The sequence below is a fragment of the Epinephelus lanceolatus genome, chromosome 5, assembly GCF_041903045.1.
Source record: "Epinephelus lanceolatus isolate andai-2023 chromosome 5, ASM4190304v1, whole genome shotgun sequence".
In the NCBI taxonomy this organism is placed as follows: domain Eukaryota; kingdom Metazoa; phylum Chordata; class Actinopteri; order Perciformes; family Serranidae; genus Epinephelus; species Epinephelus lanceolatus.
Window position 1 is genome coordinate 22,624,017 of NC_135738.1, and position 27,371 is coordinate 22,651,387.

The following is a 27,371-nucleotide window of genomic DNA, read 5'->3' on the forward strand; positions in this document are numbered from 1 at the left end:
GTGTTGGCGAGTTTTACAAGGGACTTTCTAGGGACTCCCTTTAATGGGTCAGCAGTTTTACACACCACCTTCATAGAGTCAGCTACCGCTCAGCCTGTTATCACAGTTAAATGGCTCCAAAGTGCTGAGATAAATGACCCTGATGATGTCATCACAGTTATCTGTGGAGACTGGAGACTATATGTCAGGATATCTCGGCTTCCTCTGCTTCAATCTTTACTTTCTTTTTTTAAAATCAGTCTCTTGTGCAACTTTATGGTAGTGTAATAGCCAATAAAATCAGTGGAGTGCCAGTTTAAAGGTCTACTGTGCAGGATTTAGTGCCATCTAGTGGTGAAGTTGCAGAATTGAAACTCCTCCCGTGTACCAAGCGTAGAGGAGAGCTACAGTGGCTGACACAAAAAATGCAAATGGCCATATCAAGAGCCAGTGTTATATTTGTTGGCCCTGGGCTATGGTAGAGGACCGGTTCGTTTTGTAGATATAAACAGCTCATAATAAAATAAACATGCCGATTCTTATTTAAGGTGATAATTATATTCCATTTCTGCCAATAGATGCCCCTAAATCCTACACTTTTAAAAGAATATTATGCACAGTAATAGCAAGAGGTTTCTGAGTAGAGCTGAAGCAGGCAACTAGTTCATCCATCCATCCATTTTCATAACCACTTATCCTTTTGAGGGTCTTCGGGGGGGGCTGGAGCCTATCCCAGCTGACAGTGGGCAAGAGGCAGGGTACACCCTGGACAGGTCGCCAGACTATCTGACACATAGAGACAGACAATCATTCGCACCTATGGACAATTTAGAGTCACCAATTAACCTGCATGTCTTTGGACTGAGGGAGGAAGCCGGAGTGCCCACACTGACAAGGGGAGAACATGCAAACACAGAAGGGTTCCCTCCTGGGATTGATCCAGGAACTCTCTTGCTGTGAGGCGACAATGCTAACTACTATACCACCGTGCCACCTGCAACTATTTCAATAAATTCAGTCATTTTTTAAAGCAAAATAAAATATGAAGATTTGCTGCTTTTATTTCATGTAAGAAGTACACTTGATATCAAGTTTTTGGGGCAGTTTGAAGACCCTCAACTTGGTGAGTGGCCGAAAATGTGAATGGCCCTGTCTAGTGCAATTGTTTGGTTTGTCTATTCTGGGCTTCTGTAGAACAAAATGGCAGACTATGTGGCAAAGAGCCCGCTCTGTATGTAGCACACATAATAAATGGCACATTTAAATGTAAGAAAAACACAATTGTTTTTATTTTCAGGTGACTACAAACGAATGTACGCATAGTTATAAATGTTACACCATCTTTAATGTGTCTAATATCAATTGTTGACCTTCTGTTTTTGTAGGTGTGGAATCGATATGACTCATTTCCACATCTATTTCTACAGTGTGTGGTGAAGGCATAAAACAGGAACCACCGTTTTAATGAATAAGCAGCAGTGACGGCAGAAGGTGACCTTTGCTTTAGGTCATGCAGCCACAAGAAGCTGAGAGTGTACCCTGCATCTAGACTGAGGGAGACGCTGCAGAGTCAAACCGCTATTTAGTCTCAGTCCCTCCTCTGAGTCTGTGTGACTCTGACGTAGCAACCAGCGTGTCCCGCCGGTGAGGCGAAGAAGGGCGGTGCTGCTCCGCCGCTCACTATATTGCAGAGAGCCTCAGAGCGCTTGCCCCCTCTGTGCTCTGACTTTCGTCGAGTGTCAACCACTTCCCAAGTTGAACCGGGCCAAGGAGACATGGCTGGATATTTGAAAGTCCTCAGCTCTCTTTCGAGATCCGCCGCTGCGTTTTCCAGAAACCCGGCGGTGCTTGCGCCGGCTGCAAATTGCCAGACTTTGCAACAAAGAAACTGTGAGTGCACAGAGAGATATAACCGGTATCACCCACAGCATCACTGTGTTAACGGTTTAGCTTTGTGTGTCAGGATGGTGCGTTTAAATACAGCTTAGATGTGCCGGTGTGAAGTCAAAAATCAGCTAGCCGTTGGAAGCCGGTGCGGGCGAAGCTAACGCGGCTAACTGTATATTAGCCAACTTGCGTTAGCTTGGGATACTGTTAATGGTGTTAATGGTTTCCTAAGCTTAGGGGCAATGATGCTCTAAAGGCTTCCCAGTGTTTTAATGGTTGATTTATGCCGGGTTGAGTACAGGCTGTTCTTATAATCCGGGGGCTTTAAACGTCGACATATTTGACGGCCAAGAAGGCGAAGCGAGCGCTGTCTTTGTCTTCCCCATCCAAACTTTGAGGATGACCGTTTAACGATATGTTGCCTCATAAATGAATGGGACGTTAACGGTCAGTTTGACTGCCACAAGCAAAACAAACGTGACAAGGCAAGTTTACACCCTGCTTCATTTTGTAAGGAGACTAAATGAATAGCGGAGCAGAAGCTGGCAGCTGATGAATAAAAGGAATCTTCCGTTTTTAGCTGAGTGTGCGGACATTTTATTGCTCGTCGCCGGGGGCTGAAATACAGCCTTAACCACTAATTTATCAAATTAACTCGGTTGTGTCAATGTTGTCTGATGAGTTCCTCCTCAGTCATCATGTCATTAGTGTGACACCGTCTTGGAAAACTTTTGCCAAGGTCAGCCACCGCATACGAGCCTCCGCTATACAGAGCAATGGCTGCCGGTGCCCCGTCTGTCCTACATAATGTTTTCCATCTGGGTTTCATTCACAGTGAAGCTACTAGCTGCACATTTCACCACATCTGACCCCTGTTTTCTGCCTGTAAATCTCCCTGCGGTTTGTTATTCTTACATTAGGCGCTCACAAATTAGACTTATTCACACCAGCGCCAGGAGAGCAATCAAAATGTTGCTTTTTTTAGGTGTTGAGATTTGGAGCAGGGATCCAGATTCATCACGTGGGCTCTGCAGACATCCCAAATTTCATACAGCAAGGAATTTGTGACTGTGTAAGCCCCTTGTGTTGTGGCTTGCATGTCTCCATGCAACTGAAAGTAGCACCACTGGTTAGTGTTTACAAAGGAGTGGGTCAAATGAAGGGCATTTTGACTCTGGTGTGATTTAATCAAGATGTCATTTGAGCTTTGTAGTGTACCGAGCGGTCAGTGAATGATAGTAGCCTGGTTTGTGCCAGCAGGAATGTCTCAGGTAGATAAAACAAACTGTGCTGCCGCTACTCTCAAACTCTTAGGTGTAACATCTGTTAGGATACGCCTATGGGAGCAGTGCCACTGCATTTTTTTTGGTGTTTAATTCAAAAAACCACCAGGGATAGCAGTCAGTGTGCTTTGAGAGTGCCTTTATCTTTCTTTATTGCGGTCACAAGTTGTATTGTCGTTTCTAACAGCAGCTGTTTGCTGCAATTGCATGCCCTTTACATTTACAGTGCCCATAAAATTGGCCAACATGCTGTTTCTTCTTGGTGCTGAGTTTTAAAACCAGCAGGTGTAATGCACCCTTTAGCCTCCAACTCTAGTTTGTAAACTCTGCAACCTTGCATTTGCAGTAGCTTCCTCTTTTTTGTTAGCAGAGTTTACCAGCTCATTAACCTATGTCCTCAGAGATGTCTCGTCTGCAGCTTAGTTTTAGTCATTTTGTTTACCTGGTGAATGATTGGATTAAAACTGAAGGGGTTTAAGTCTCGTCTCCCGTCTGTTGAAAGTTAACCAACGAGTCTACCTAGACAGAGGTTGTTCAGGTCATGTTGACCTTAAGGTGCACATAGTTTTAGTCTGAGTGCTTGAGCTTAATGTGTGTGTCACAAGTTATGTTAGACACACAAAGATCTCACCTCACAGTTCACCTCTGATATTAGTTGTAAATAGGTGTGCTCACAGGGGATTTAAAACTGCTAAACACTGAAAGTTGGCACTGAACGCTAGGTCAGATTATTAGCCCTGTTATTTATTCTATCATCAGATATTTCCCGGTTTGAAATTAATTTTCACACTGCATTTAGGCCAATTCTGTTACAGCTGTTTGAGCCAAAACTATATTCCTCCTCAAAGTTATATCTAGACTGTAAGCAGCTGTTGACTTGTTTTGAAATTGCTCCTGTATTTCATATGTTGACATCAACATGCTAACCTATGAATCATAGTGTCATTTTCTGTGCAACTCTACAGTATATACTCTGCTGTATATTTCTGCTACTGACCGGCTTCATCTAAAGCTACTGGTGGAAAGGAAAAATCTTGCAGTACATGAGCGAATGATGTGGCAGTCAGACCCACATGACTTTGTTTCAGCTCGCCCTTCACCATCCAGTTTGTGATGCATTCACAAGTTACATAATCTACTCAGCTCCCTCTTGCACTCCCCTCCCCCTCATGTGCTGTGATAGTAGAGCCCTGTTTTTGCAGATTTAGGTTAGACGAGTCAGAAATTATGCCAGCGACGGTGGTCGTTAATGACTCACCCATGATGCACTGCGGCAGAGACTATAATGTTTCAGTAGCAGGTGCAGAATGACAAAGTCTGCTATTAGATTACCAAAATCCAGTTTATTTTCCCTGCTCATGAGGTGTTGAATGTTTCTTAACAACACATAACTTTTGATATTGCTAATGCTAACCTGTAGCATATACAGTATGAGTGATGGTGGTCTGGTAAAGCTTATTTCCCAATGCAGCTAGATTCATTATTGATTAATCTGCCAATCAATGTCTTGATTAACCATTTGTTCAATAAATTGGTGAGAAAACAAAAAACAAAACATTTCAGCTCTCATGACAGAATCTCTATACACAGAAGTTGTTGTCACCATGTAACTAGGGACGCAAAGGCTCACCAGAACCAGTGACACTGGGCAAATACTTTTGCTCATGCTATTGAGTAATATGATTGTAACATAAAGGTCAGAACTGTCTTTGCCACAAGGTTATTTTGAGTGCTTGGTGGACACTGCGTGTCTGTGGTTGGCCGGGCTCATGTATCATGTTTGGAGCATGGGAACAGGGCAGAGGCTGTTTTGACAGGTGTTACCGGCTTTATAATCCCAACTAGGTCAAATGTCTTCACATAACCCACATGGATTTTTTTAATATTTTATTGAATTCATTTAATATAAGGAAATGTTGGTTGCGTAACGGTTCCACCATGTTCCTTATGTTTACTTGCATTATTTTAGGAAGGCTTTGGGTAGCAGTGGGGGAGCATTAACTTGGCTGGGAACTCTGAGAGTCACTTGATCCTCGGCACCTCCCCCTGTACTTTTCTATTCACTCAGATGGTCCTACTGGCGGTACTCTCACACACCGAGCAGATATGATTAGAGATACTAATCCACGTTGATCCAATGGGAAAGCAAAGAGGTTAACAGACCTTTCTCTCATAAGTGATTGTTTGTCTGAAAGTAAAACCACACGTGTTTACAAACAAAAGTTTGTAAAGTTTTAATGTTTTTAAACATGAAATGATGCTCAAGATTTAAGGATATTACATTCAGGATCCCAAATGTTTTCTCCCATAACTAATATCATGGTTTGTAGAGTAAAGCTGTGGGCAGTATATTAAGAGTTAAATCTTTTTAGCGATGATGTAACTGTAGATCTTGAATTGGTATTTCTGGAAGGGTTGTAACGACAGATTAGAAGTACCCTGTGGAGTTTTTGGTGACTAGTAACACTACTGTGAAGCAGTGTTTTAGTGAGTGGGTCCTGATTTGTTTGTCTGACATGCACGAGGACTCGCTGAAGTAATGCCAACAGGTTCAGGCTATTCCACTGACTGACTGTCCGATGCAGTATTGGGCCAAGAATCGTAGCCAACATAATGCAGGGATGAAGATTGCTAGCTAGAAAACGTGAATGTAAACATGCAAGTTTAGAAATATTTATTTTGCTCCAATTAAAATTAACTGTGTAGATGTTTTATGTTGAAAGAAGTTCTGAGATAAATGATTTGGTCTTAAAAAGGACAAATACCCATGATATGTTACCTTTTAGCAAAGTGATGTTCTCGATTTTTTTTTTCTTTTTTTTTCTTGGGAGACTGTTGGTGTCCATTATTAAATTGTCATTAGTCTATCAGGCCTTTGTTGTCCTGTTATCACCAAGTAATGTAGTTGAAGGTCCAGTGTTTAGGGTTTAGTGCCATCTACCGGTGAGGTTGCAGACCTGAAAATACTCCCATGTGCCAAGCGTGTAGGAGAACTACAATGGCTGACACAAAAACGCGAATGGCCATATCTAGAGCCAGTATTTTGTCTGTCCGTTCTGGGCTACTATAGAACAACATGGTGGACTACATTGTAGAGGACCTGTTTCTTATGTAGCTATTAACAGCTCATTCTAAGGTAACAAAACAAGGTATGCACGCAATAAGCTGTCTAAACGATGAAACATCCACCCCCTCGCCAGTCAGCACCAGAAATATTAGTCGGTTAAACCAACTACTGTACAATTCATGTACAAGGCCACTTAACTGTCATGCAGCCACCTGCCACTAGTGGGTGCTACAGAGCTGTCAGACAGCAGTCCCCCTCCCCGCGGTAATGCTTAAGTAGACTGTTTTAAAATGGTTTTAAAACAGCATGGCGGGAAATTGGAGAGATGTCCTTTTGCAAAACCAGCACGGTTTGGCAGTACTTTGATCTAGACAATGAATTCAGCAGCAGTTTATCTTTTTTGAGATGTTATCATTTGTTAACTTTAAGTGAGTTGTTGTCAGATAATGTGTCGGTTAAACCAACTACTGTACAATTCATGTACAAGGCCACTTAACTGTCATGCAGCCACCTGCCACTAGTGGGTGCTACAGAGCTGTCAGACAGCAGTCCCCCTCCCCGCGGTAATGCTTAAGTAGACTGTTTTAAAATGGTTTTAAAACAGCATGGCGGGAAATTGGAGAGATGTCCTTTTGCAAAACCAGCACGGTTTGGCAGTACTTTGATCTAGACAATGAATTCAGCAGCAGTTTATCTTTTTTGAGATGTTATCATTTGTTAACTTTAAGTGAGTTGTTGTCAGATAATGTGCAGGGTTTACATTCATACTGCACGGCGCAAAATGCCTCTCATTTCAGCTGAAATTTAATTATATTTTAGATGTTGTTTTATTAACTTTAAAGTGAATAATATTTAATTCGGAGGCAATTTATTTAGATGATTAGATTTAGATTTAGATGTTATTTTAGTGGCTAACTTCTGAGTTGTTTTGAGTCATGTTCATTCATACCACACAATGCAAAATGTCTCATACTTCAGCAGTATTTAAATCTGACATGGCTGTTGAAGATTGTGATGATGTTGTGATGTGATTCAAATACTTAACAATAAATTGTGCTAAATGTTTTTGTTTGTTTACTGAGTGTTTTCCATTTTTAGACTAGTGGACTAGTCTTAATTGAAATTTTCATTTAGTCGACAGGGAAATTAGTCGCCAGGAACATCCCTAAATGAAACATGCTGATTCTTATTTTCAGGTGATTATAAACTAATAGAAACATGGTCATGAATATTATATTTCCATTTCTGCCAATAGGTGCCGCTAAATCCTACACTGGGGACCTTTAAAAGAATATTATGCACAGTAATGGTAGTCTCTAAAATGTGCTGCTTTGCTGCTTTATTTCATATGAGAATTTTTTTGAAGATGTCACCTTGGACTGTGATAAGCATTTTTTCACTATATAGACCAAATGATAAATCAGTTTATAGACAATTGGCAGATTAATTGAGAATGAAACTGATAGTTAGTTGCAGCATTATTTCTGAGGCACAGATATTATCTGGCAAAAGCAAAGGAAACAGGAAACCAAATGCACAAGTGCCTGACATCTGCAGACAGCCTGAAAACAGGATCTCTTTCTTTTTTTTCCAGTCGGTTTAGTTTCCTGTTGCTCAGCCATCTTTGACCCCTAAATAAATTACCATTTTTGTTGTGAATGAAAAGCTGGATTTACATGAACCGTTCTGTGTGTGATTGACAGATGCCGACAAACGCATCAAAGTGTCGCAGCCGGTGGTGGAGATGGACGGAGATGAGATGACCAGGATCATCTGGGAGTTCATCAAAGAGAAGGTGATAAAGGGGCATCCAGGGGTGCGCACACACCACCACTGGTGTGAGTCTCAGAGGACAACGTGCCCACGCTGTCTGACTCTCCTATTTTTATACTGCAGCCTGACACGTGGATATGAGGGGAGGCTTTTCTATGGGAGATTATGTGTGTATGATGTAGGGGGGAGGTGCTTGGGTGATGTTTCATTCAGTCACTGGCTGATTGCCCCCGCAGAGAGCAGATGGCTCAGGAAGAAAACGTGGAGAAGCATGAGATAAAATCCTTGAATGTTTTCTGAGTTGTGTTGTTCAGTCAATGTGTGATTTATAAAAAGATTTGTCATGCAGATACTTTAATTCACACTTTTCACACTGCATTATGCTGACATCATAAAGTAGATCTGTTGAGCAAATTTGGTGGGTTTTTGAACATTTAGCCACAGTTTGATGTTATTTGATTTAATCTCTCAGAAAACGGAACAGAATAAATTTTCCTAGACAGCAAAACAGTGTAGCAACTGTGGTCAATTGTGGATGCTAATTTGTGGTGGTTGTTGTGTCTTTTAGCTGATCCTGAGCAACGTCGATGTTGAGCTGAAGTATTATGACCTGGGTCTGCCGTACCGTGACCAGACTGATGACCAGGTCACCATCGACTCTGCCCTGGCCACTAAGAAGTACAGTGTGGCTGTTAAGTGTGCCACCATCACACCCGACGAAGCCAGAGTGGAAGGTGTGTATGAAAAAGTGTCGTCACAATACTGGAATTTCTAACTTTGATACAATACCTTGAAAAATATTGATATTCAATACCTTTTTCGGCACCAGATAGAAAAGTTGACATTGATGGTATACATTTTATTTACTTCTTATTTAAACATAAATATAATAAGGCTAGAACATGACGGCAATTAATTTTCTTTTCTTGGTTAGTACCAGAACACGGCAGAATGACTAGTAAATATTAACAATAGGAGAGAGTGAGAAAGCACAGCTGGTACTGGTGTTATCAATACTGCTGAAAATGAGTATCAAAACCATTTCAAATGTCCAGAATCTATGTATCGATTAAATTTAGAGTAGACTTGCACCTGTTGCTTCACACCTAGAATGCCTCACACCTAGAAAGCAGCACTGTCAGCGATCACTGCGGACTAAAATAAACTTTGCACAAGTTAAAATCCTGCTAAAATCATGTGTTTAGTGTTGTAAACGATCCCTCCATTTGTTAGAAGCTCTGGATTGGAGCCCTGAAACAATGAAGTGATTCTACTGACCTACAATATACGGTATAGGCTCCTCTTTTTACCTGAGACTCTGGACTTCTGTCCATGGATACTTTTTCCTCAGTGATATGATTGGTCAGAGGTTGGGGTGTTGACAGGCTGTGATCCGTTACCCTGAAGTTAATCTGCTCCGGAGCCGGTTAGCTGTTCAGCATAAGTTACCACTGTGATTTATCCTGGTAAAAAGAGAACCACCTTCGTAGTACTGAAAACCTGAGTTAAGTTACATCACTAACTTCAAATCCTGCTTGGTAGCACAGGCCTCTGCTCTTTGTAAAGCACTTTGTAATCACTGATTTATATAACGGCTGTATCAGTAAACATTATAATTATATATCATAATATTTACTCAAAGTCAAAAGATTTTGAGTACAGTGTAGGAGACAATGCAGAGTGTATTTGTCTTTATAGTAGGTGGTAGCATTGTGTACATACTCATTAAACTGGTTGAACTTCACTCAAGCTCGTGTTTAGACTCTCATTAGGATTTCAGAGTTTTTCATTTTAAGCCCTTTAAATCCAGAGATTGAGGTGGAGCAGTTTCATGCGGCTGTTATCATGGGGGAGAATTTTCACAGCACAGGAAATTCAGTGTATTTACAATATAAACAATTGAAAAGGTCTCCAGAAAGCGACTGGAAAAAGGCTTAGCAAACTTAGACTGCGGTATGTCCACTCAGAGGAGTCTGTTGGTTGCTACAAAGGGCCGACTGCAGCACACATCAGAGCTCCAGGATGCAAGGCTGCAGCTTTTAAAAGATTTATCAAGGCATGACTAGCTGTGTTAAAGGTATACTACGCAGGATTGTGGGTTACTGTTTATAAACACGCTCACCGGTGAAAGTGAAAGTAAAAACCAACCCCAGTTTCACTTCTGTTTCGGCGTCTTACCTCACTATGTGTTTTTTTGGCATTGCGTTTCTCGGAAGCCTGCTGCTTACATCTGGCACCTCGCTGCTGCCTTTTTATAAAGCCCCGACCTCATCTGAGCACTGGGGGTGCACGCCCATAAACATGCCCAACACATATAAAATAAGAAGAAAATAAGAAAATACAGGCAGAGAGCAGAGTCTCTGCAGATGAATACACCGCCACACACAGAGTGGGCTGTGAGTGATGACTGAGAGGGATTACTTCTGTAGGAGTCTACACATTGTATAGACTGTGCATTGTCTCCTGCATAGTATACCTTTAACTGGTTGAACTTTATTTATTTATATATTTTTAACTTATTATTTATTCAACATATAACAAAGACTATACACAAAACACAGAACATGGTATACAATATGGAGATGTTTACATTAAAATTCAAGGATGAAGAGAGGTAGCTATAGTTCTGACATTGCCCATATTAACAAGAACCATTGTCTATTAAACTTATAAATTTTAAACTGTAATCTTGCTCGTGGTCTTTTCCATAAGAAAGACATTTTTTACTGCATCTCTCCATTGAGCTGGAAGGTTGCGGCTTTAGCAACAAGGCCGTTGTAGTTTCTTTTGCTGTCAAGGGCAGTGTCCTCAGTACTTTCATTCTTTCCCTGTTTGTCATATTCTCTGGAGTGATACCCAGTATAACTGGTTGAACTTTAGTGAAGCTGCAGTTGAGAGTCCCATTAGGATTTCAGAACATTTTAAGCCATTTAAATCCAAAGGTTGGGGGGAGTAGTTTCAGCCGTTGTTGACAGCATAGAAAAGACGATGTATTTACATTATAAACAATTGAAAAGGTCTTTGGAAAGTGAGAAGAACTCTGACTGATTTGGACAGGAATTAGCAAACCTGTATTGAAAACAGTATCAACTGTCCAGTCAGAATGGCCTGTTGGTTGCTACAAAGGGCTGACCGCAGCAGATATCTAAACTTTGGGATGCAAAGCACAGCTTTTAAAAGATTTATTAAGACATGACCAGCTTGGTTGAGATACAAAATGCTTGAGGAACATGAACTCTCACAAAATGTAAAACTCAAATCTCCCAATTCTTTCTGTATACCTGTTTACATTTTAATTTTACAGCACTTTAAATTCAAAAACAATCCAGAGGAACGAAGTCCAATTCAGTGATTTGTTAATGCACAGATATTTAGGCACATGCCTGTCCTGTGTTCAAACCGACAACAGCTATATTAACAATGAGCATGCTGAATTTGTAAAATGTAAGATTATCAACAGTGTTTACAGGCTAATAGAACCAAACCAAGCCGTGTATGTCAACTGATAAACGACAGGAAATTGAAGTACAGAAATGCCATAGTTTGTCAACCACAGAGAGAAGTTTGTTTGTTGTCATTTGTTGCTTTAAATTGTTAGAAAAACAAATTTAAGGGAATTTTAACTTTCAAATGTTAGTGTCGGTATCAGCTTCAAAAATGCTGCACATCCTGTTGTAACAGTAGTTTCTGTGTGTCTATATTTAGAGTTCGGCCTGAAGAAGATGTGGAAGAGCCCCAACGGCACCATCAGGAACATTCTGGGCGGCACTGTCTTCCGCGAACCAATCATCTGCAAGAACATTCCCAGGCTTGTTCCAGGCTGGACGCAGCCCATCACCATTGGCAGACACGCCTTCGGTGATCAGGTGAGTGAACTCTAAACACTGAGGAGCATGTAGCGGTTCAGTTTACAGGAATATTTCCCAGGCGATCCAAGGATTGCTATAAAAGTTAATGAAGTGTTTCTTCTACAGTACAGAGCAACAGACTTTGTTGTGGATCAGCCCGGCAAGTTCAAGATTATCTTCTCACCTGCTGATGGTAGCGCCGGTAAGGAGTGGGAGGTCTATGACTTCCCTGCCGGTGGCTGTGGAATGGGCATGTACAACACAGATGAGGTGAGTGTGTGTGTGTGTGTGTGTGTGTGTGTGTGTGTGTGTGTGTGTGTGTGTGTGTGTGTGTGTGTGCGCTTCTGTTTTAAAGGATAAGGCAGCCTTATTGTCAAGAAATCCCATTAAAACAAAACAAGCAGCAACAGTGTGTTAGTGCCTCTCTCACTACTTTTTCTATTCCGCACTGCGTCTGTAACACTCGGCCTCAAGCCAATTTGTTCCTGCTGTGGACGTAAATCTTGGAATAAATACTGATTTCACCATTTTTGGCAATGTGTTAGTGGTGTATTTTCCACTGCAGATTTAGGGTGCTAGTGAATATTTATGGCAGCAGGACAGTCGAGGCTCAAGGATATCTTTATTGTCCCAGAGGAACAGTTTGTTGTAGGACCAGCAGTAACCACACGACTATCAGACACACAGTAAATACATACAAACAACATGTGCGATCATCTCAAAATAAACTACAGTTTCCATGTTCACCATAATAAATAACACGGTCACACGGTGTAGTGATGCTGCTCACTGTTGTGCTTGTAATAGTTTTTGGATAACTAATGGAGCATCTATTCCACAGAGGATTAGATGTATCAGGCTTTGGCTGCACAGACTGTACTTATTAGTGGCATCAATTAGGGCTGCAGCTAACTATTATTTTTAATATTGATTATTCTGTCCATTATTTTGTTGATTTTAGTTGCTTTGTCAATTAAATGTCAGAAATATAGATATAGAGAAATATGCCCTGTGTAATTTCACAGAGCCAAGGTGGTTATCTTCAAATTGTAGCCATGTTTCATTTGATCAACAGTGCAGAAATCCAAAGTTAGTCATTTTTTTTTAATCATATTTGCAGAAGAAAAGCATCAAATTCTCACACTGAGGAAGCCTGAAACCAGCAAAAACTGCTTTCATTTGGCTTGAAAATAATCCTAAAACTATTATCAAAATAGTTGCCATTAACTTTCTGTCAGTTGGTTAAAATAATCTTTGTTTTTGCTCTGCTAATGGGATTTGTTGACAGTAAGAAATGTTTTAGTTTAACACTTTTCTCACTTTAAAGCTGAAGTTGGTAACTTTTATAAAAAATGAAATATGAATAAACTTTTTTTACACTTGCTGAAACTGTCACTTTATTCACACAGCACTAAATGAGACAGATAATCTGTGTACAAAATCATTTTCCTCTGCCTACTCTATTGCCGTGTAGTGCTTCTGATAGCCTCACTGAATGTGAACAAAAGCAGCCAATCAGAGCAGAGGAGTCTCTAACGCAGCTGTCAGTTACTTCATGAACTGCGGTCAAAGTGTCAAACTAGGCGGCACTGACCAAATATGAATCAAGATTCTGTTACTGCATCGCCTACTTCTAGTCTCAGATGTTTTAGGAAAGAAATTTAGTGTACTGTTTAGCTGTAAAATGAGAAAGTTGCTCCAGCTGGTGGACCGTGCTTAGCACTGTGGTCGACTGTTTGCAACATGGCAGCCAGGTCACCAGCTTTCTCATTTTACAGCTAAACAGTCCACTAAAATATGTCTCCTAAAACATTTGAGACAGGAAGTAGGCAATGCAGTAACAGAATCTTGATTCATATTTGATCAGCGCTCCCTAGTTTGACACTTTGACCGCAGTTCACAAGCAGTGACTGACGTGCTTGACGGCTGCTTCAGAGGCTCAGAGTGGCTATTTTTGGTGCATCGTGGTCGATTCTGGCAAATGCTGTTAGACGCAGTAGGAAGAGGAGGCGGGGCATGATTTTTTTTACAGACTATCTGTCTCATGTCCTTCTTTCAGACGGTTTTAGCAAATAATTAAAGTTACCAACTGCATGTTTAATACACAGGATTTCCTTCTGTGCTCTACAAATATCTTGGGCTGATTGTGTCATAGAAGATACTCTTGGGGTAAAAGATAATAAAAGGTTGTGCTTATCTGAGTGAGATGCTTGTCAGATTGAAATGTCTGTTTGTGTCAGCCTAGATTGTGTCGGACCTTTTCTTTGTACTTGCTAAATTAAAGATATTATTTTTTTCCACTTGGAGAAAACAAGATAACATCAAATTGCGTAATTCTTGTTATTGGTTCCAGTTTCTACCGCAGTCTCTAACCATGTAGGCATAGAAACTGTTGGCACTCATGCCTATACCTACCTGTGAATTCTACTCATGCTTAAAGAAAACTGCAGTCACACTCTGCCCGAGGCTTTTTGTAGAATTGACACAGCAGTCGTTCCAGTGAGCAGACCAGCGTCTTTTCAACCTGCTCTGTTACTGTTTTGTTTGCCTTCATCAGCACGGCTCTGTTTGATTAAACAACATCAGAGGTCATAGCAGATGACTTTCAGCTTGTCAAGGGGGAAGGTTGTTCACCCCTGTACTACTGATAAAATGCTACAGCAGTCGTGTGTGTATTTTTCCCCCTCCAACAGTCTATCACAGGCTTTGCCCACAGCTGCTTCCAGTATGCTATTGGCAAGAAGTGGCCCCTGTACATGAGCACAAAGAACACCATTCTTAAAGCATATGATGGCAGATTTAAAGACATCTTCCAGGATATCTTTGAAAAGTAAGTGCCTTCTGTCGTCTGTGTTTCCAAGTTCTTTTGGAAAACTACTGCTCTGTGTCATCGCTAAATAGAACATAGTATTTCATTTATTCTTGTACACAAAGTGATCACAGTGATTAGAATATGGTCCAATTGAAACCAAATTCAATTTAAAAGTTGTGTATAGGAAGGTAAACCGCAGCATTGATTGAATGTTGCTTGTGCTTCCTACAGGCATTACAAGCCCGAGTTTGACAAGCTGAAGATCTGGTATGAGCACAGACTTATTGACGACATGGTCGCCCAAGTGCTGAAGTCCTCGGGAGCCTTTGTGTGGGCTTGCAAGAACTATGACGGAGATGTGCAGTCCGATATCCTCGCACAGGGTGAGATATTTGGAAAGCAACACCACCTCTGCTTCTTGGGAAAATTTTAGTTGTTATGAAATACTGCAACCTATAAGCATTCGAGATGCCTGCCAGTTTTTTGGGAGCAGATGTGGGTTGCATTAAAAGAAGGATTTTGTGTGTTCTGTGTTCCCCGTTTTTAGGTTTTGGCTCCTTGGGATTGATGACATCAGTTCTGGTGTGTCCTGACGGCAAGACCATCGAGGCCGAGGCTGCCCACGGCACTGTGACCAGGCACTATCGCGAGCACCAGAAGGTTACTTACCATCTTTATCAATCTTATGGCTCTGTATTGGAAAACATTTCAGCTGGGCAATGAAACAGAAAATGTGTGAAGCCAAATTATGGCCTTGCAAACAGGCTGTGTAATCTGTGGGGTTATACTGCCACCATGTGGAGGAAACTGAGAATGAGAAATATGCTTCAATGCTTAGACCAAGTAAACAAATGATGCTTTACATTCATGATAATTAAAAACAAAGTTCCTGTTTGTGTAGCACTTAAAAACATTATCCTCACCTCTCCTTCCAGGGAAGGCCGACCAGCACCAACCCCATCGCTAGTATATTTGCCTGGACCAGGGGCCTGGAGCATCGTGGCAAACTTGATGGCAACCCTGACCTCATCAAGTAAGAGATGCTGCCAATTTTGTAGTCTGACACTGAGGTGAAAGTTGTCGTTTTTCTTCATCTAAATGTCTTTGTTAATCTGCAGGTTCTCCCAGACTCTGGAGAGGGTGTGTGTTGAGACTGTCGAGAGCGGTACAATGACCAAGGACCTTGCAGGCTGCATCCACGGCCTGTCCAAGTAAGTTTGTGTGTTAATAATATCTAAGTTACAGATGGCGGTCAAAGCCACATCAAAAAAGACATCGTAAAACTTGTTACTTATGAAGGTAATAATGATGCATGATGTAGATATACCTAGTTTTTGCTGCTAGTAGTGGGTTTTGTCATCAGATCAAATCAAAGTTCGTCTTTGATTCAGTGAAGTCCTGGAAATATCCAACAGGGATCTTTGTCCACACTGAGTGTCATGCAGCACACTTGCCAACCTTAAGTCCTCAAAAAATAGATAGGATTTTTAAAACCTAAGCAGAGGGTCTGGAGGTCCTCCCCCAGAAAATTTTGAGTTTCAAAGACTTTGGTTCATGACCCTGGTACTCCACAAGAGTACCAGGAGGAGTGAGGGAAGCCAGGCTGCAGGCTTGGCCCACACCAGGGACCCACAGCTAGCTTTCCTCCCTGACCCACACACCACTGGGTCCTGGATGTTTAAGCGAGGCCCTCCGTCTCCAGAAGGTCAGAGATGGAGTGAGACTGGGAAGTGGGGAGCAAATAGTACATCTTTAGGGTCACAGGGTTTATAAGCACTGCACAGAGCCAGAAACAGGTTGTGTTTAGGAACAAGAAAAAAACGGGGTGAAATTGGTCATAAATTGTGAGAAATACACGAGAATTGCAACCCCGGGGGAAACATGAGTTTCTCAGGAAAACAGGACTTGGCAAGTATGTGTCCATGACAGCACAGCCTTTAACATGTTCAGTTTAAATGGCATCATCAGTGATTTGAATATTTGTCTGCACACTGCACTAAAACAAATCTAAATGTTTTGGAGGTGTTACATAAACATGTTTTACCTGCGGGGCTTCTGAAGGTGCGAGGAACAGTTCGGCCCCAGAGATCACTAAAAATAAGGAAAGGAAAGTTCTTGGTATCACTGGGACTTCACACCTAAAATATGTAGAATAAAAAGCATGAGTGCAGCTATTATTATTCCTGATAGCTAAGGACATTCATGTAAGTTAACATATTGAAATAAATAAAATAAAACAAAAGATGAAGTCGTTAGAAACATGGTAGGTCTACTGGTTTATGTAATCCATGAAAGGGGAACAAGTTTAAAGTAGAGCTGAGAATCAATTAGTTGATCCAACAGAAAAAAATATCTGCAGTTATGTTGATTATCAATCTGTCATTTAGTAATGTTTTTTGACATAACATACAATAGTTCCAGCATCTTAATTTGGAGGATTTGCAGCCTTTCTCTGTACTTTATCATTTTAATTTATATACTTTTTTTTTTTTTTTTTGGTAAGGAGGGATGGGTATAGTTTTTTATTTCGTTTCATTTTATGTTATTTTAATTTATTTTGTTTTATTTTATTTCATTTTGTTTTATTTTATTTTAATTTATTTTATATCATTTCATTTCATTTTATTTTATTTTATAGATACTGATATTGGTATCGCTACTTTTACTGACATTACTCTCCATAATCTTGTGCAGAACAGCAACTTAAAATATTTCCCTAGTTTTCTGAAAAATTGCTGCAGATGTCAAAGGTCTGGTGATGCTTCTTGGTGCTTAATTTAAACAGTATTACAAATATTCAAAATAAGATGTAAAAGAAAATACAGATAGGACTTTGGAAATGTCAGCTATGTTAGAATGAATTAATGTCACATGAATACCAGCAGCAGTGTGTCCAGGAACTTATCAACATTTCTGTACTGACCAGTCAGGAACTGGTACCAGTTCAGTACAGGTTCTCGATACCCACCCATCACTTTAAGTCAGACAGAACAAGCTGTCTAAAAATTTTAACATGAGCTGTGAAAAACTAAAGTGCCCATTTGTCACAATTTTCTGATATTTTATCCACCAAACAATTTGAGAAAATGATCTGCAGATGAATCAATCACACAGAAACTCATTAGTCGCAGCTTTAATCTGAAGCATGTATCCATTTAGTTCGTGGAGCATCTTTGTGTTTTGGGACATTAAGCTTATGATGGCATCAAAAAATGAATGTTTGGTGCTTTCGCTGGCAGATTTCCTTCTTTTAACGTGAAATACAAATATTTTATTTTGATCAAACCACCACCAACAGTCTCAGCATTGACTTAAGCTAGGGTGTTATTTACCCTGATTATGACATGCCTGCATGTGATACAGGACGGGAACTACGGGAACTTGAAACCTCGTCCCAAATATGCCCTCATCTTGTTTTTAGCTGATAGGAGGTAAAGTCAGTGTGGTTTTCTGTCGACAACAGGGTCTGAAGATTTCTTTTTACCACTCTAAGTTGTGTTTATGTTTCTCTTTGTTTGCTTGTTTGTTGGCAGGATATCTTAAAAACTTTTGGTGGAGATTTAGGCATTCTTCTAAGAAAAATAATTGTCTCACTTCAGATAAAAATCTAGATCTAAGACATTTAAAGCAGTGTTAACATTGTAAAATATAAGAAGAAGTTGTATTTTTGCTCATTTCTCATGAACAAGTGAATGATGAAGAACAAACAACACGTGTTGCACAGTTCATCTAGATCCAGGTACAAATGAACGATTTTCTTAGCATTTTATTAAATCCTGGTGGAGGTATGTGTCATCTTGTTCACCGACTTGTTTCTCCACACGATTGGTCAGTGTATCTGTTAGCATCGGCTCACCCGCTAGCTTGTATGCATTCTGTCTTTTAAGTCACACATCTGCCAGTGAGTGCTTGTTATTTTTGTCATTAAGGCAGCAAACTAGAGACGTGCATACAAACAGGACAGCCTTTTTTTAATACAGCTGTAATGTAGTACCAAGTCCTACTGTGTTTAATGTTTCTATCATACATCTTTAAAATGTTTAATGATGATACTGATAATGATGATGCTGTTCTTATTACCATAGCCTTAATAATAATAAAATGAGAGCGGTTACTGGTTGTTCTGCTGCAAAATTGTCGTCTTTTCTTCATGTTACTGAATTTCCTGCTCTGTCCTGTCTTGCCTCCTCAGCGTCAAGCTGAACGAGCACTACGTCAATACCACAGACTTTCTCGACGCCATCAAGACAAATCTGGATAAAGCCCTCGGCAAATAAAGGACTTGAAAGAATATAGTTAGCCTGGAGATGGCAACGTCACTCATTGTTTTGTACCTCATTTTTAACTTAAAAAGGTCAATAAATCCACTTGCATTTTGTCTGAAGGAAAAAAAAGTACTGTCTATAGGATTATGTAGTATACTATAAGGGTTATTAAATTTCTGTAGTCGAGAGCTGTGCTTCCACCTGATGCCTCCCTAACTATCTGTCCCACTATTTGCAAGGTTTTATTTTTGTAATGTGAAGTACTGTATTCAATACTGTGTAATGCCTTGGGCAAGCCTGAAGCCTGTCAAACGTACGAATAAATCCTGTTTGACCCACTGTCGGTGTTTGTTGCTGTTGTTTTCTTTACAGAAATCAAAGGTCAGGCATTTTAAAGGTAAATAAATTTATTATTTTACAGTATTGTCTGGTACACAACATTTTACATACATTTCTATCCACATTATCTCCACACTAATGTCTAATACAGAAAGCCATTTAAGCTGAACATCGTCCCCTTTTTGTAATCATCACTCAAACGGTGATGGAACGAACACACAAGCCGGAAAAACTCACAAAATTGAGCATTTATATTTTAAATGTGCTATATCAACATCGCAAATGGATACCTTTTTGTTTTCGCAGGTTACAAGTTTGAAAAGCTAAGCACTGGGAAACTGAATATATTGAGCATTTCCCAAATCATTTTCCACAAGGTCCGTGGCCCTGTCACATGTTGGGAGGTTGTCGTTCATCACTTGAGACCAGTGTACAGCATGATGGATGGCATGCTCTCGCAGACACACTGGGGCACTTAATATTTGTGTCTTGAGTTTTTTTGGGACACTTCTTGTTGAGATTCATCCATAAAAAAAATAAAATAAAAAAAACAGAACTGCAATATGAATGCAGGGGTTTGCATTGCTTTTGAAAAATGCTGCAGTCTTGTCTGGCGAAGGCCCTGGACGAGGGGGGAAAATGGCGAGGTTTGTTGAAAGAGAAGCTGTACCACAGTCTGTTCTCTGTGGTAATCTTTTGAGGAGATCTACAGATGGGTGGGAGGGGAACCTGAATGTAATTTCATGAGGTCTGCGATTGGACCCCTAGAAATCCAATGTCCCAGCTCAACACAACAGCAAGGGGGGAAAAAAGCCTTACAGTCCCTGTAGCTGCAAGATTTGATCAAATTCTTTGGTAAAGGGGTCCTACCATTAGAAAAAAGGGTGTTTTTGATTTTCTTTTCATTAGCGTCTTTAAAACATTCCACAGAAACAATTACATTCATAAACTAGAGATCAATACAGGGTGATGCTTGTTAATGCAGAAACCTAAAAAGTAGACACAGTGGCCCTCAGTGCGACGCACCGATCACAGTACCAGCCAACATACAGGAGGGCTGATACATTCTGTACAGTAATATACAATAAAACACGGATTACAGATCCAGTGGAACTCGTTTCGCAGACCTCCAGATTTAATTTATCACAGTTATAATCAAAGTGAATCATTAACCTCTGCAACTTGATAAGCTTTGGCAAGTGAAATGAGCTGTTCCCTTCTTTAACCCTTCACATTAGTTTACTACCCCAGCAGACTGGGAGCGACCGGGATTGTCTGGATGAGTAAGTGCAGTGTAACACCACCAGATGCTTTTAAGCTTGAAGCTAAAAATGTGCTTTTTAAGTTTGGCTCAGATGATGATGATCCTGTCTTTAAGCAAATAACATCTATATATTTGTATAGATTTTTTTTAACCTAAATGCTCCTGTTTTAGACAGTCCACTTATCTCAAATATAATATATCTATCAGTAGATTCGCTGTGTTTTTAGAGATGAAAAATATGTAATAAGGTCAAAAGTATACATTTCCAAATTCTTGTAGCATTACGGGTGATTCCAGTGCATATGAATGTGCAGTTTGCTTGAAGAACAACCCAAGCACTGTGCCTTTAAAGGCAAAAACAAAACAAAAAAAATCCCGTTTTCATTAGTTCACACTTATATTCAATTTGGGGTCATTTCAATAATTCATGCAGTGCTGAAGCGCCCTGCGCCCTTCCCATAGGTGCTGTAATACTCCATTTGAGATAGTTTAGCAACGTCTGGTGTGTTGTTGTTGTTAGCTCGGTTTTCTCGCTCGCTGAACTCGAAGCTCTCCTCCTCGTAGTCCTCCTGGCCCTCTGGATCTTGGGGGGGTTCTGATGAAAGAAGCAAAGACACGAATGTGATCCCCGCTCTGTCCTCAGTAACATGCACACACAGAGCGCTTCCTAAAGACACATGGCCTCATTGAGGACAGCCAGCTGATCGCCCCTCCTCCTCCCCTGCCTCAGTGTCAGTCTCTACTGATAGAGACAGGCATGTCTAATCCAGGCACTGCTATATTTACTAAACACACAGGGAGGGAGTGACAGAGAAACATCAAAACACTTGGCCATTCGATTACAGTACATGCTAAGTCAAAGTGCATTAGGGGCAGACTGAGTGACAATAATGCGACATGAAGTGCAGAAATTTGCCACACATAACCCATCAACAAATTCAAAATGTCATCGAGGAGTGTCGTCTGTTTCAAAGCAGAGGGTGCAGTTAAGGATGATCAGCTGCGATATTCACCTTGCCCGTCTATCGAGGTGTCCATGATGCCGTGTTTGACCTTCATGTGTCGGCTGAGGTTGCCCTTCAGGTTGAACTTGCTGGTGCAGTAAGGGCACTTGAAGGGCTTGCTGCCGGCGTGGAGGTGCATGTGGCCGAGGAGGTTGTACATTCTGTTGAAAGACTTTCCGCACACCTGAGAGACAAGAGAGCAATAGTCAGTGCCATCACAGTGGGCATTTTTTTCCCTTGAAATTAGACTCCACTCGCTTCACTCACCTTGCATTTGAAAGGCTTGACCGGCAGGTGGACAATCATGTGCGTTTTAAGGGTCTGCTTCTGGACAAAGGTCTTGAAGCAGACGTGGCACTGGAAGGGCCGCACGCTGGCGTGGATCAACATGTGTCTCTTCAGGTTGGCAGACAGGGTGAACTCTCTGGCGCAGACGTCGCACTTGAATTCTTTCATGCCCTGTGGAAACAAAAAGTGTTTGGGCCCTTTAATTAATTTGGCTAAATATGTGGTTTAGAGGAAAATAAATAGTGAGTCACAGGGAGAAAACACACAAGGCGCCTTTGCGTTCTGGCTTCTGATCCAACACATGTAGATTACATTAGCCCCCCCATGTGTTGAAAGACGGAGCGGAAGAAGTCTTACAATGAAAAGAATGAACTTCTTTTTGGTTTCAACATTTATTTAACTTTAATTTTAATATTTAACAAAAGCAAATGCAATGAAAAGAAATGTTTTTCCCTATAGAATAAAACAGACTATGTAATGCAATGGAGAGAAAGACCAGGGTGATTCATCAGACACAAAGGGAAGTAGCTCTGAACGACACACAACACAAAACACATGCAAGTGGGGGGTTGAGCCACACAAAAAAAAAACCTCAAGGCCTTTGAAGGCTGTGTTTACAAAGCAACTGGTTTTGGAGGAAAGGCTGTGGTGCAAGCGTGCAACATAACCTCCATCTTTCTCTCAGGACTCATTCAGAGGACTCTGATCATGTGAAGCTAAATATTCCCTTTCGTCCCTTTTATGTTTGTGTCTTAATAATGACAGTTTCCTATTTTAGTAAAGGTTTGATATGTGCATGAGTTGAGCCTGTTCTCGGTTTTGTTTTGAGCATATAAACTGGTAGACAAAGGCACGTCATTTGAGTTTCAGTACCTTAAGTGCAAGGGTGTGCGCTGCCAGTACCTTGTGAGTGAGCGCGTGTTGTCGAAGGTGGTGGATCTGGACAAACTCCATGCCGCACTCGGGGCAGACGTAGGGCCGCACGTTCTGGTGCTTCATCAAGTGGTTCTGCAGCTGGCTGCGGTAGGCGAAGGACTTGTGGCACTCCGTGCACTGGTACGTGGTCGGGCCCTGGTGGCTGGCAAGGTGGCGCTTCAGGTGCGCGTAGGTTGGGAACTCGAGGCCGCACTGGGTGCAGACATGGCACTGGCCGTTCTCGTGTTTGTTCTCGTGGGTCCTCAGTTCGCTGGGGTAGGCGAAGCCGCGGCCGCAGAAGCGGCAGCTGTATGGTTTGACGTCTGAGTGCTGCAGCATGTGCCTCTTCAAGTGGCTGGTCTGCGTGAAGGCCTTCTCACAAACAGTGCACTTGTGAGGTCTGGTGCCCTGGTGGGTGAGCAGGTGAGTCTGGAGGTGGCTCGGCTGCTTGAAGAGCTTCCCACAGTGTAGACATTCATGGGGCTTTATTCCATTATGGCCCAGGATATGAGTGACGAGGTTGTATTTGGATGTATATGACTTCTCGCACATGCGACACTTCCAGCGTTTCAGACCCTCGCCCACATCTACGCAGTACGACTCATCGATCTGTACGTTGATGTCCAACCGGTCAATCTGCATTCGTCTGGCGAGGCCCTCTGGATCTGACCACAGCATGGCCTGGCCGTTCTCCTCATATTCTCCTGGCAGAGCCATGTCAGCGGACTCGTAGGCCACCTCATTGGACTCGTAATAGCGGTTCTCCAGAGGACTGCCAGTGTCGCCACTGGTCTTGAGGTTTAGCGCCTCCTCCTCCTCTTCTTCCTCTACCACCAACTCTTCTTCCTTCCTCTCTCTTTCTCTACCAGTGTTTTCTTCTTCCTGTTCTGGCTGTCCGTCTGTTTGTGGCCTGGGTGTGTCTCTCACACATGAGGGACAGTTTCCGCAGGCCTGCTCCTCTTTCAGAGGACCTTGTTGAGTGACTGGATCCTCTGACTTGCCGGGACTTTGCCTGCTGTTCATGTGAATGCAGGATGGAGGGCTATCAGAGTCAAGCTGTTCACCTTTAACCTGAGCCTGTGGACTTGCTACTTTGTGTGGGTGACCCTCCTCACTCCTGGGCCTCTTGGTTCTCCCACGGGGCCCCGGCCGCCTTCTCTCACTGCAGTGGGGCTGAGGCTCCGGCTCCCCAGAAGGCTCAGCCAGGTAGTCCCCGTTGGCCCCTATTAGCTGATCAGCGTACTCATACTCCATTGCCTCAGGTGGAGGATGAGGGCACTCTCTGGGCTCCCCTGTGTAAAAGCCATTTGGAGCTATGGTGGCCCCAAAGATTTCATTCTGGGAGATGAGGCCGAGAACAGCAGCCTGAGCCAGAGATAGCACCACCACGGGCTCCGTCTGCGTGCCCACATCCACGTGGCCTTCAGTCATCTTGGGGTAGGTCCGCACCAAGCGGCTACTCTCCTCCTCCTGGAACAAAATGCATAGCACATGCAAGTTTTTAAAAATGAACTTAAAGAAATAACGTGTGTGTGTGTGTGTGTGTGTTTTATAACCGCAATGTTACAAAACCTGCCTTACACAATGTTTCCTCATATAACCTCATTTCCCCATTGTAGCCTCATGATATTGGTAACCGTCCTATTAATACAAACAAAACGTTTTGCGTTGCCAGATTATTGACGTTATCATATGATTTAGTTTTTAAGAAACCAGGCAGGCACCAGCAGCTATACAATTTTCCTCTCCCGGGACTCCAGAAGAGTATTAGGACTGTGTTTTTCAGGGGTTACTCTGTGAGAGCGGCATTCGTACTATGTCTTGTTTCTCTGCTTTGAATCCACAGAACATTTGATGGAGGAGATAAGGCAGATCTGTGTTAGCACCCCGCTTCCTTCCTTGACAGGCTTTAGAATAATAAAGAACACAACAAGGGATGCAGGTCCAGCCAGGAAGTTGACTTCCGTGGACTGTCCTCAGCACTTCCTGTGGGGTCCCGGGGCAGCCTGGCTGACCAAAGTCAGCTCATCGCTGGTGCTATCTGTCCCATTCATAGGGAGCAAAGCGTCTCGACTCTACGCTCGCCGTAGCCGACTTCATAATGCCTGCCACACTGGGCTTCCTTAACAAGATGATATATGCCGGCAGGCAGTCTCATATCCATAACAGACATTCGATTGAGCTTCGAGCTCATTCTGTATTCCAGACCGATGCATGAGACTCGCTAACATAATTGTATGGTTCGGAAGTGTTTCAGACCCACATGCACATGTTTACCCTGCCGCCTGTAAAAGCGGAACAGTGAAACTATGAGGAAGAAATTGTGGTGCGACCAAACTGGCTGTCTGTGGTGAAGGAGAAGCAAGTATTGTAGGCCACTGGTTTCAGGTTATTTCTCAGCATGGCTCTGAGTGGTAGGAAAATGTATAGAGAGAAGCTCTCTGACCCCTACTTTCTTTTCAGACTGCACACACTCTGTGCCATACGCACCAGCAAGAGCTGCTTCCTTTCCTGACACAATGCTGAGAGAAAGAAAAGAGTGGATGTAGAAAAGGGAAAAAAGGAAGAGGAGATAGAGCAGGAATAAAGGTGTGTGTGTGTGTGTGCATGTGTGTATGTGTGTGTGTGTGTGTGTGTGTGTATTGGGAGAGGGGAGTAGACCTGGATGCCCTGATAACCACGTCATTTATAATTACTGCTTTTAAAGTAGTCAGACAGAGACAGACTGTGTGTTTGTGAGAAAGAAAAGGAAAGAGACTGGGTGTGTATTTGAAAGCGTGTGTGTGTGTGTGAGAGAAAAGAGAGGGAGGGAGGTATGGAGAGAAGGAGAAAGAGCTGTGGGCGGGGGAGGAGTGGAGGGAGGGAGGGAGGGAAGGAGACAGAGAGAGAAATGAGATGGAGGGGCTGAAAGATAAAGAAAGAGGGGAGGAGAGGGAGGGGAGGGAAGGGGAAGGAGAGATTGAGTGAGCATGTGAGAGGAGGGAAGAGAGAAAGGAAAAGGAGAGGGTGGGGGTGTGCGGGGGGGTGGTGGTGGTGGTGGTGGTAAGGGGGGGCGGAGAGAGACAGAAAGACAGAGTGAGTGAGTGAGTGAGTGAGAGAGAGAGAAAGAGGGGAAGGAGGGGGAGCCGGAGAGAGAAGAAAAAGCACAGCAAAATGAAAGGCTGACAAAATGAAAGAGAAAAAGACAAATGACAAGGAGACAGAGGAGGTAGGGTAGTAATTGCAAAGAGTCCGTACTTTCACATTTAAAGTTGCATCTGAGAGATACCTAAGGACAAACAATTACAGCAGCGGCAGAAAAACGTGCGGCAGGGATAGAAACACAACTCTTATCTGTTTTTTTTTTTTTAAATAATAAAAAAAAGAAGATGTTCCCACTGCAGTACTCTTGTGAATGTGAAAAAGTAATCTCGCTTCCCCCTCACACTCTCACACAGACCAGAGTGTAAATACCTCACTAACAAACTGCCAAACAAGTAACCAGCAGCCCCCCATGCCCCCCCCCTTTACCCTCAGCAGCAACACATCTTTCTCCATCTTTAGGTTACAAACTCACCACATTGTTCCTGGAGTGATGTTTGAGGTGTTTCAGGGATCTCATCCTTCAGGAGAAATGAGTGGAGTAAAAAAATCCACCTCCTATTTATATCTGTGGGAGAGTGGGGCGGTCCCACGGCTCATCCTCCTCCTACTGTTGCTGTTATCAGAACTGACTGTGCCTGCCCCCCCTCCACCAGCCCTCCACCCCACCACACACACACACACACACACACACACTCAGACACACACAGCATCACCCCATTTCTTTCTCTTCCTCCCACCCTCTCCTTCCCATCTCACTTCTCTTTCTCTCCTCTTTTCTCTTACAAACACACACACACACACACACACACACACACACACATCTTATCTCCCTTTCTCACTACATACAATTCAGCATGACCCTTCAACACACATTTCTCTTGAAGGCACACAGAGACACAAGCTCTATCTTCTCTTGATCACACTTTATACTTTGCATTTCCTTTTTTTTTTTTATGAGCGCACTCTCAAACGCACAGACAGTTATAAAATCTAATCAGTAGTTCCTCTCAGATACATGTGAATTTTACGCACGCGCAAAACATGTTTATATATATGTATGTATGCAGGCACACACACAGAGGCACGTACACACTTTTCACAACACGCTCAAACACTCAGAGAGACTATGGGTGGAGGTGCGTCTGTCAGCAGCAAAACAGTCAGACAGATAATGTCTGAGAAATGCTAAAATTTTTAACTTTCCACAGACCGTGTAGTTTGCTGCCATTATTTCTAGATTCAAACTAATTAACTATTGAGACAGCCTGAAGTATACTGTCTGAGAAATTCAGAAAGAAGGAGAGGAAGAAAAAAAAATTGAGTGACAAAAGAAAAGAGAAGGAGAAAGAAAGGAGAGAAAAGCAGTTAGGAGAGAGGGAGGGAGGGAGACAGACGTGGGGGAGAAAGAATAAGGAAGAAAGAAGCAGAGGGAGGGGGAGTGAATCTGAGTGGAGGAAGAGGAGGAGGTGGGGGGTAGGGGTGGTGGTGGTGTGTGTGTGTGGGGGGGGGGGTGAGAGAGACAGAAAGAAAAAGGGAGAGAGGAAAGAGAGCTGGGGTGGGGGA

The 27,371-nt window shown here is 42.3% G+C and overlaps 2 protein-coding genes across 3 annotated transcripts; one reads left to right on the forward strand and one right to left on the reverse strand.

Annotated features, from left to right (window-relative positions):
- Positions 1-1,587: 1,587 nt before the first annotated feature.
- Positions 1,588-19,253, forward strand: idh2 (isocitrate dehydrogenase (NADP(+)) 2). The gene is made up of 11 exons (XM_033635803.2): positions 1,588-1,869; positions 7,920-8,011; positions 8,558-8,723; positions 11,695-11,855; positions 11,964-12,107; positions 14,531-14,667; positions 14,881-15,032; positions 15,197-15,309; positions 15,585-15,682; positions 15,768-15,860; positions 18,842-19,253. The coding sequence occupies exons 1-11, from the start codon at positions 1,755-1,757 to the stop codon at positions 18,924-18,926; spliced, it is 1,356 nt and encodes a 451-aa protein (XP_033491694.1). The 5' UTR covers positions 1,588-1,754; the 3' UTR covers positions 18,927-19,253.
- Positions 19,254-19,303: 50 nt separating this feature from the next.
- On the reverse strand, positions 19,304-26,376 carry znf710a (zinc finger protein 710a). Of its 2 annotated transcripts, none has more exons than XM_033635800.2 (5): positions 26,281-26,376; positions 22,713-24,194; positions 21,789-21,980; positions 21,531-21,705; positions 19,304-21,112 (listed from the first exon to the last, which is right to left on the reverse strand). In XM_033635800.2, exons 1-5 carry the CDS (start codon positions 26,323-26,325, stop codon positions 20,943-20,945), a joined length of 2,064 nt encoding a protein of 687 aa, XP_033491691.1. In that variant the 5' UTR covers positions 26,326-26,376; the 3' UTR covers positions 19,304-20,942. The 2 variants fall into 2 exon arrangements, with proteins under 2 accessions (XP_033491691.1, XP_033491690.1); XM_033635799.2 differs by having other exon boundaries at positions 22,683-24,194.
- Positions 26,377-27,371: the final 995 nt, after the last annotated feature.

Coding starts and splice junctions, on each gene's coding strand:
- idh2 (XM_033635803.2), top strand. CDS start 1,755: ATGGCTGGATATTTGAAAGTCCTCAGCTCTCTTTCGAGATCCGCCGCT. Junction 8,724..11,694: donor CGACGAAGCCAGAGTGGAAG/GTGTGTATGAAA, acceptor GTCTATATTTAG/AGTTCGGCCTGAAGAAGATG. Junction 15,310..15,584: donor ACTATCGCGAGCACCAGAAG/GTTACTTACCAT, acceptor CTCTCCTTCCAG/GGAAGGCCGACCAGCACCAA.
- znf710a (XM_033635799.2), bottom strand. CDS start 26,325: ATGAGATCCCTGAAACACCTCAAACATCACTCCAGGAACAATGTG. Junction 21,981..22,682: donor CGCACACCCTTGCACTTAAG/GTACTGAAACTC, acceptor TTGTTTCCACAG/GGCATGAAAGAATTCAAGTG. Junction 21,113..21,530: donor CACCTCGATAGACGGGCAAG/GTGAATATCGCA, acceptor TTCTTTCATCAG/AACCCCCCCAAGATCCAGAG.